The sequence below is a fragment of the Haplochromis burtoni genome, unplaced genomic scaffold, assembly GCF_018398535.1.
Source record: "Haplochromis burtoni strain Fernald_Lab_line unplaced genomic scaffold, NCSU_Asbu1 Contig_281, whole genome shotgun sequence".
NCBI classification, from domain to species: Eukaryota; Metazoa; Chordata; class Actinopteri; order Cichliformes; family Cichlidae; genus Haplochromis; species Haplochromis burtoni.
This window is the reverse complement of record NW_024582642.1, coordinates 25,712-35,088: the sequence shown is the minus strand read 5'-3', so window position 1 is coordinate 35,088 and position 9,377 is coordinate 25,712. Positions and strand designations below refer to the sequence as shown.

Sequence of the window (9,377 nt, the reverse complement as noted above, 5' to 3'; positions counted from 1 at the left end):
TCAAGGCTCTCCAAAGCGTCGGTCAGGTAAATATACCGTGTGGAAATTAATCATTTGGCTTCAACTAAAGACTGAAGGTTAACGTTGTACATCAGTGCAGTCACACTCAAGCAATGCAAAGAGAAGACTGTTCACTTGTTATCTGATGACAGAAATCTGAAGCCAGTGACAGTAATTAGATGTGCGATATTTCTGGCTGTTGTAAGTCAACAGACAGAAACAAGCAGTTTCCACCAATGCGCTAGAGTGCTAAACACTTTCAGCTGACTAAGCTGCTTTGTGCTACAGGTGAGAAACTAACAGCAGACAATATGAAAAGAGTGATTTTTCTTTTCTCCTTTTCCCCTTTGTGTCCCAGTTAAATAACTAATAGTGAGGCTATAGTACATGAAGCTAATTTCAACACAAACAGAAGGGACCTGATGTATTTTTTTTATTAGCTAACTATTTGTCTTCCCTGCAGATTGTTGGAGAAGTGCTCAAACAACTCACTGAGGAGAAATGTAAGTCTTCCCATATATTATAGCAGAGGTAGAAAAGGCTGATTGATTTTATACTTCTCTTTAGTCTTCTACTGTCAGGCTCATTATGCAACACCTATGTTGAAGCCTGGAAATAACAAATGTGAATCTGTGACATGTGTTACAGTGTTAAACTCAGGTGTGTGGTTTGTTTGTTTTTTGACTGAAGTCATCTGTGTTTTGCTCCTAAATTACAGTCATTGTAAAGGCTACCAATGGACCCCGATATGTGGTTGGATGTCGCAGGCAGGTAAGGGTTGATCACATTCTAGTGTTTGTGCTGTCTTGTAATGCAGAATTTTCTTTAGGGTTTGGAAGCCCTCTGTAGTCACATCTGAGAGCTTTGAGTGCTAAGTCATTTGATTTTCATCATTTATCAATGATGAGGAAATAAAAATAGGTTTACAAAAGACTCTGTACCAATGACCAGATCTGTTTCTTTGTGTACAATGTTGTAAATCAGCTGGAAGTACTCCATTATTCAGCACTGAGTTATGTAATTTTTAGAATCAGCAGTGGCAGTCTAACTTTATTCTTGTATATTGGGTCAATACAGCTAAAGAAGAAACACACTTCACAATGTTTACATTGTGACATATTAAAAATGATTTGTTTAATTTTCACTAATCAAATTTTCTCAACAAATTCTGACTTGACTGTATAAAATGGAAACTCTTCCAGTTGGACAAATCCCAGCTGAAGCCGGGGACCAGAGTGGCTCTGGACATGACTACGCTTACTATCATGAGGTAAGGTGGATATGATTATTATTTTGAATTGGTTCACCAGAATCGTGTCTCACAGCACTAAGAAAAAGGTTTCTAGAGGCACACCAGGTAAGACCCCAGGTGCAGGCTGTGTAAAGAAGCAGTGAGATCCAGCACATAACAGCAGGGTGCAAGATGCTAGCAGGCAGGGCATACATGGAACACCATAACCAAGTGGCTGGAATAGTATACAGAAACATCTGTGCCAAGTGTGACCTGAAGTCCAGAGGTCAAAACGGAATACAACCTAGAGGATGGTGATGGCTGGTGGTGGCTAACCAACAGTATTACTATTACCATAATAGTGGACAAGCAGAGGAAGGAGGCCGTAGTGATAACAACATCAGGAAGAAGGAACACAACAAGCTCAAGAAGTAATAAGGGCTGAGAGAGGTGCTCAAGAAGATGTGGAAGCAACAGTGGTCCTAGAGCACGTGGTAATCGGAGCACTCAAGCTAGCGACCCCCAAACCTGGCGAGTGGCCCAAGCAGATCCCAGGAAATGTGGAGCTTCCTAAAAACCCAAATTAGGAACACAGCATCTTTTATCAGGTTGTTATTCACAATAAGCTACCATAGTAAAAAGAGAGCTGCTTTGATGACACAGGAAAGCTCTGACTGAAAGTTCAACAAAGTGCTCTCCTGCTTTGCAGTACGGCCCTCAGCACTGATTAATAAACAATAGATTTATCGCAGCACACAGGTTTGTTTACTTTTACATCTCTGAATTAATAAGTCTGCTGCAGTGGGGAAACTCCATATGGGTTTGCTTTATTGTCATTATATGACATAATGAAATCACAGTTGCAGCTTCCTTTAAATATCAATATAAATTAAATAATTTTCATACTAGTTGTGCGAGCTTTCATCGACCTGTAGGGCTTGACTGAAGGCATTAAGCTGAACAGATGATGAGCTGGGTGGGAGGAGCCAGGATGTTTTTGGCTCTTCTGCATCTGGAATTGGCGATCTCCTCCAGGAAGGGCCAGAGAGCATCTGACGATCCTCTGTGCTGTGTTTATCACGCTCTGCTGCTTCCACTGTACCACACTGAGATGCAGTAAGTAAGGACACAAGCAGCTTCTGATTCAGTCTCTTTTTACTGAGGATTGGCACAAAGTGCAGACCCTGCATCGCCTTCACTGCCATCGCCTTCACTGCCATCGCCTTCACTGCCATCGCCTTCACTGCCATCGCCTTCACTGCCATCGCCTTCACTGCCATCGCCCGTGTATTCTCCAACCATGAGAGATAATTTATTATAATTTATGATTGCAACTCCCAGAAATCGTCTCTACCCAGTCTCCATAGAGGGTATAATCCCCTGCAGTCTTACGGAAGGCGACGAGGACCTTCCTGGTTTTTGAGGTGTTTAGAAGCAGGTTGTTGGCTTCACACCACTCTGTCAGAAGCCTCATTCCCCTTTGTGATTAGGGATGGGTACTGGTATCTGGTGCCATTAATTCGGTGCTTTTTTTTTTCCTGAGATGGAAAGAATTTTTTGGGATTCTAGCCAATCATTTTACCTTTCCAAGGACAGTAGGCGGGCCGAGGTACGTACATTCTTTTAGAGCAGAGCTACAGATTAAAAATGCCCAAGGCAAAGTGGTCAAAAGTCTGGCTGTACTTCACAGCAAAAGATGCAAACTCAGCAGCCTGCAACAAGTGCTTTAAGGTGATGCTGTGCAAAGGAGGTAACACCTCGAATCTGATGAAAAACTTGGTGACGCATAGCGTTTTTTTAAAAGCCGAGAAATGCGCCGTATTTGATAGCTTGCTGCGAGACCTCACACCGAGCACATCTACTGCGGGTGTGGTGCCTGTTATCGGACCCGGAGTTAGCAACATCCCCCAAGAACCAAAAGAGGAGAGTCCTGGCCCCTAGCCCTGCCAGTGTAGCAGGAATGATGATGGCAGCAGCCGTTCTTCTCTGGGCGAGTAGCTTAATGTTGTTCGTGTGTACTTTACGTTTAGTAGGTTAACCATGTTATTACATTAATGCATGTAAGGTGAACTAGCAAACAGCGTTGTAGTTACATGCGGCTGTCTTCTTGTTTGATGGCAGATGCTCCCTTCACCCTGGCCAAAAAGGCTAAAATGACCAAAGAAAAAGTGGAAAACAGTTAAACATGAGAGGTTTTTGGACAAAGTTTGTGTTTTTTTCCATTGTTTAAGCACTGCTTCCAGCCAAGAGTGATACCATATATGCCCCATAGCTGCAGAAAAGGCTAACATTGTTATCTTTTTACAAAAAACAGCTAAACATGAGAGGTTTTTTGGACAAAGTTTGTGTTCTCCATTCTTTAAGCACCGTTTCAAAAGCACCGGGTTGGCACCGGTATCGGATAAAACCTAAACGATACCCATCCCTATTTGTGCTGAAGCCCATCGGGGTGGTGTCGTCTGCAAACTTAATAAAAAGGAAGCTTCCCGAACTTGGCTTATGTGATGATGCCAGTGTATGTGTGGCCTGTTTTTTCACAGGTACCTGCCCAGGGAGGTGGACCCTCTGGTGTACAACATGTCCCATGAGGACCCTGGCAGCGTCTCCTATTCTGAGATCGGAGGCTTGTCTGAACAGATCCGTGAGCTGAGAGAGGTAAAACAAAAATGAAATCCTCCTCAACTCTCGTGTGCTCTGCATTATTTATCTCAGTGTGACTGGCTCCAGTGTTTTATTACATTTTGTTTGTATGATTTCACCTTCACTAGTCATTGTTTTACATTATATATTTAAATGAGTCTACAATAATGGGGCTGCTGCTGTTTTCCTGCAGGTGATTGAGCTCCCACTGACCAACCCTGAGCTTTTCCAGAGAGTTGGCATCATTCCTCCTAAAGGCTGTCTGCTGTATGGGCCCCCAGGTAACTGTCATTTCCTGGTGTTTTCACATTACAGTGCCAAATCGCAGCAATAATTGCCTCAAGGTACTTTATGTTGTAAGGTAGACCCTACAATACAATGCTTATGTTTATGAATCTTGAAAACATTCATAAACCTATGAATATTTCTTCCAAAATGCCAATGGCATGAGTAAGAGTACATCTAACAGCTAGGATCAAGTTAGAATACAATGTTTTCACAGCTTGCCAAGAAATCCTGTGATTTCACTCATTTTAGTCCAAAGAGTCTTCTGTGTTTCTTCTTGTCTTTGTGTTAAAGTGAGGCTGAATAAGCTGACTTTTACTCATTTGTCACTAGTGTTTCAACTGCACCTGATTTTAATCACAATTAGAGTTCCTCATTGTTTTTCATATGCGAAAAGTGACTTTGAACATACAGCTCTAGTTAGCCTTGGGTTGTCAGTGCAAGCCAAAGTGCTGTACACATTAAAGGCTACACGCTCTAATCACACCTCGATGCAGTGTGTAGCAAATTGTTGCCTAAGCTGAAAATGTCAGCCTTGTCTTGGTTTCAATACACCTTCTTGAACTGATGTAATCACACCAATTTTCACTTAACGCATGGTGTGAATACGCCAATAGGCTTCATCATACATCCATGATATGTTTGTTTTATGGGTGCAACAATTTTTTCCCCCACTGATTCTTCGTTGGGAGCATAATGTAATCAATCAGCCGTAAAAGCCTGGTGGGGGTGTTGGTGTCAGGAAGACAGGCGGGTGGCATGGACACCCAAGTCTGTGAATGTGATAAATCGAGTAGAACACGATGTAGTATTTTTGAAATCTGTACAACCAGTACTTCTAATGGTCAGTGATGATTTGTTGTGAAACAGGCACTGGAAAAACTCTTCTTGCTAGAGCTGTGGCCAGTCAACTGGACTGCAATTTCCTGAAGGTGAGTCTCAGCAGCTCCATCAGAGTGTACTGCCACACTCGGACACAGTCACTCAGCTTATTGTGTGTCTGTGTGGCTGCTGTAGGTGGTGTCCAGCTCCATTGTGGACAAGTACATTGGTGAGAGTGCCAGGCTGATCAGAGAAATGTTCAACTATGCCAGGGACCACCAGCCATGCATCATCTTCATGGATGAGATTGATGCCATTGGTAAGTCAGCGTCAGCTCTACAGAGAACGATAGGAAATGCTTTATCCCATATTTGGGAAATTCTTTTGTTAAAGTAGTAACGCCGTATTTCCAAAATTCAGATCATACTTAAAGTTAAGACGTACTGAAAACAGGAGCTGTCTTTTTATTTGCCTGCTTGTCACCAGTTTGAATTAAATTGAAGTACTTTGTAAAGACATGTCACAGGTGTGAGCTTCAATACTGACACAGCAAGCACAAAGTTCATTCAAAAAAGAGTTGTGTACTGAGCATTTATTTACAGTGAAATTGTTAGAAGGGTGCTTGAGATACTTGTGTTTTTCCCTGTAGGTGGCCGACGTTTCTCAGAGGGAACCTCAGCTGACAGAGAGATTCAGAGGACTTTGATGGAGGTAACAGAAGCACCAAAACACCACTCAGCAGCACTCTTTGTTGTTTGAATATAAACAGCAAATATGGAACGGTGTGATCGCCTGTTTGGCGTCATGCTTTCATGTTGCAGCCAGAAGGTGCTCAATCCACCCAATACCCCAAGTGTCCAGCTTAGGTGCCTTTATAAAAACTAAAAAGCATTTCATTAGACTTCATTTTCCATTCTACAGAATTGTATTGTACTTGGAGGGTGTCCTTAGCTGTATCAGTCCCTGCCAATAATAACTGCCAGTTATCAGTTTATTGTAACTCTGCAGTCACATAGTGACTATCTACAGTAAGAAACATACTAAACCAAATGAATTTGAAAGCAAAGTACAAATGAAAGTATAATTGAGCCTTAGTGAGTAAGGATGCACGTTTTTACCCTGCACGAGAAATAAGCTCACACACAAAATCTCCATCAAATTGATGCAAAGCTTTTAAAATGGACTGGTTCTTATACAGCGTGCCTCATTCGCCCATACATACAAGCACTTTCTATGTTTAAATACTTTCTATATTCTATATACTGGGGCTAGTGTCTCGCCTGCTTTCCCCCCTGAGCTACAGCATCTCCACTTTTGTTCTGCCATGCGTGACATGAATCAGAACTACTCCAAATTTCTGGGCTGGTACTCACTATGCTATCCACATACCACACATTCCCATTTTTCTATACAGGAGACAAGTTTACCTGAAAGTAAAATTGTGTTGTTACAGTGTTGTAAGAGAGAACGTCTGTGATCCTAACATGAGCAATAAAAGCGTCCCGATTCTCTGAGTCTGTGAGATTAAAAATGCTTTTGGCTGCTCACAAGCAGCACATCAACTCACCCTAGATGCCCTTCCTGACGCAGCCACCCAACCCACCCCACCCATCTGTTGTTATTATAACGGATGTTAACACAAAGACATTAACAGCACAACACGCTTTTTCAATCGTCTGTACTGGGTCTGTTTAGGCAATAAGACATCACGTCAGTATGTCGGTTGTTCATTTGAAGCAGACCTTTCCAAACATTTGTTGCTTTTACCTTGACTCTTGTAGTCACCAGTAACATGGTTGCCGTTGCAGTGGACAAGTGCTTAATCACACAGAATACATGACATGTCTGTGTGTTTTCAGCTGTTGAATCAGATGGACGGCTTCGACACATTGCACAGAGTCAAGATGATCATGGCCACCAACAGACCTGACACTCTCGACCCTGCCCTGCTGCGGCCTGGCAGACTGGACCGCAAAATTCGTAAGAACTTCTCCTGTTCAGCTTCTCTGTCAGCTCTATGTGAGCCCACGCAGGAAAACCACTTTCCTTTGTCTCTTCCTCAGACATTGAACTGCCCAATGAGCAGGCTCGTCTTGACATCCTTAAGATTCACTCCAGTCCTATCACCAAGCACGGAGAAATAGGTGAGTAGACGAGCATCACCTCAGTCCTGCTGCACTTATCCAAATGTCAAACGGACTCTGTGTTACTTTGGTAGTTTGCTCATTTAAGGTGCTCTGCCTGGAAGTTTCAGCATGTTAACTTGACAAAAATCCCTCAGATGAACAACAGGTTGCTTTCCTCTTTGCTGCCTACTCATGACTTGTACATATCTCTGTTCTTTGAAGGCTTTTGTTAATGTATTTGTTGCAGAATAATCGACACGTGACCTCCGTTTTCATGGATCTAACTGTATGATTACTTTCAGATTTTGAAGCCATTGTGAAGCTGTCAGATGGTTTCAATGGAGCTGACCTGAGAAACGTGTGCACAGAAGCAGGTCAGATGATCATTCCTTATCAGATCTATGATGAGCTCTGAGAAGCTCTTCTCTCACATGGTTCTGTGTATGTTTTCAGGGTTATTTGCCATCCGCTCAGATCGTGAGTACGTAACTCAGGAGGACTTTATGAAAGCCGTGAGGAAGGTGGCGGACTCAAAGAAGCTCGAGTCTAAGCTGGACTACAAACCTGTATAACTTGTCTGTCCTTTTCTTTATTTTTTATTCCTCTGTCATGGATTTGCTGTGTTAAAGTTTGTTTGTTGGGAAGCGGTATTAAAAGGAAAAAGGAAAAAAAAATCCCTCCACCTTTAAGATTGCCAAAAGTGACTTTCATAGTGACGTTACCTGCTGTTTCCACTTATTAGTCGAACCTGCCTCAGTGTTTACACCACATGAAAGAGGCTCTGTCTTATAATCCACACTTGTATAAAACGGCTTTATGTCCACAAATACAACTGTTGCCGAAGCTGTGTTTTATTTCCATCGTTCAGTTTTCTTCTTAATTATTCACAACTGAAATGGAAATTTGACAAAAACATGCTCCTGTTAACTAATCACATCCACAGATGACCACAGAGGTGTTCAGTTTATGTTTTAGTCTGCTTTTAAACTTTTTCAACCAGTCTCTGATTTTTATCTAGAAGGGTGATATTAACCTTTGAAATGCATATTTTAAGATGGCAGCAACTGGGACTTAATAATATGGACTAAACTTTATGGATCCATGGTGAAGGTCCTACTTGATTTAATTTAGTGTTATTTATATAGCGCCAAAGCACAACAACAGTTGGCTCTTTAATATTGATTATAAAGACATCACAATAATACAAAAAACCCAACAGTCAGATGACCCTCTATGAACAAGCACAAAAATAGGAAGGAACAACTCCCTTTTAACAGGAAGAAACCTCCAGCAGACCATCTGCTACCACTAGTTGAGGGTGAAGGGAAAGGAGGAGCGCCAGAGAATAATAACTAATGAGTAACTAATGCAGAGTGTTGTATAAACACACAGTAATTGAAGAAGAAACACTTGGTACATCATGGGAAGCAGCTGAGACCTATTGGAGTGTAAATGGATCCAGTCCTAACTCTGCTTTATTTCTAAAAGTAGAGAGGGTGTCTATGGAGGGCCAGGAGGGACAATTCATGAATTAATTTTATCAGTCAGCCTCACCAATCACAGTCGGGGCGGGGTTAACGCTGGTCGAGTCAACACCATTGCTTTGGCCTTTCAGCGGGCGTTTCTCAGCGCCAACAACAAACAGAAACTAACTAAACTATCGAGTCTTTCTCTCATGATGTTCGTATGTGTAATGCTCATTTCAGTCACCAATTCTGAATTATAACTAACATTAAAAACATGTTAAAGGAGGAGAGAGAGCAAATAAATCTGATTAACATCTGATCTTTGAGTTTTTGTTCAATAATCAGCATGACCTGTGTATACACACATAAACTTTATTAAAATGGATAACATTGGTGTCCGTCATGTAGTAACTGTTTGGTTTAACTGTACCAGGCTTGTTAGTGAAACACAGACTAATATTTTATTGTGAATAATAATCATGAGGCTAAACAGGCAGTCCAGCTGCTGCCTCAGAGCCAGACACCATGGAGTGAGGACAGCATCTCCAGGATATCTTTCCATTATCTGGAATCGCTGACCCCAACACTGGGACCAGGATAAGAGGTTAGGAGCTCTAAGTTAACCCAAGGTTTCCCAGCATGGGCACATGAAAGCGTCAAAGTAATCTAATGGTCATATCTGTGTTCATCAACATAAACTCATCCTTATTACTGCCAACTATTCCAGAGATGGGAAAACCTGCATCGTAAAGAACATAAAAATATGGCAGTCAAACGCAACACTTGTAAAAGAGATGAATGCTTCAG

The 9,377-nt window shown here is 41.9% G+C and overlaps 1 protein-coding gene across 1 annotated transcript; it reads left to right on the top strand.

Moving 5' to 3' along the window:
• On the top strand, positions 1-8,889 carry psmc6 (proteasome 26S subunit, ATPase 6; the record flags this gene model as incomplete). Its single annotated transcript, XM_014339500.1, is given in 13 exon segments — positions 1-26; positions 464-503; positions 719-771; positions 1,203-1,270; positions 3,772-3,886; positions 4,065-4,152; positions 5,027-5,088; positions 5,174-5,297; positions 5,628-5,689; positions 6,838-6,958; positions 7,042-7,122; positions 7,407-7,478; positions 7,558-8,889. Coding segments are annotated over 13 exon segments (1,031 nt in total), but the record flags the coding sequence as incomplete, so codon positions are not given.
• Positions 8,890-9,377: the final 488 nt, after the last annotated feature.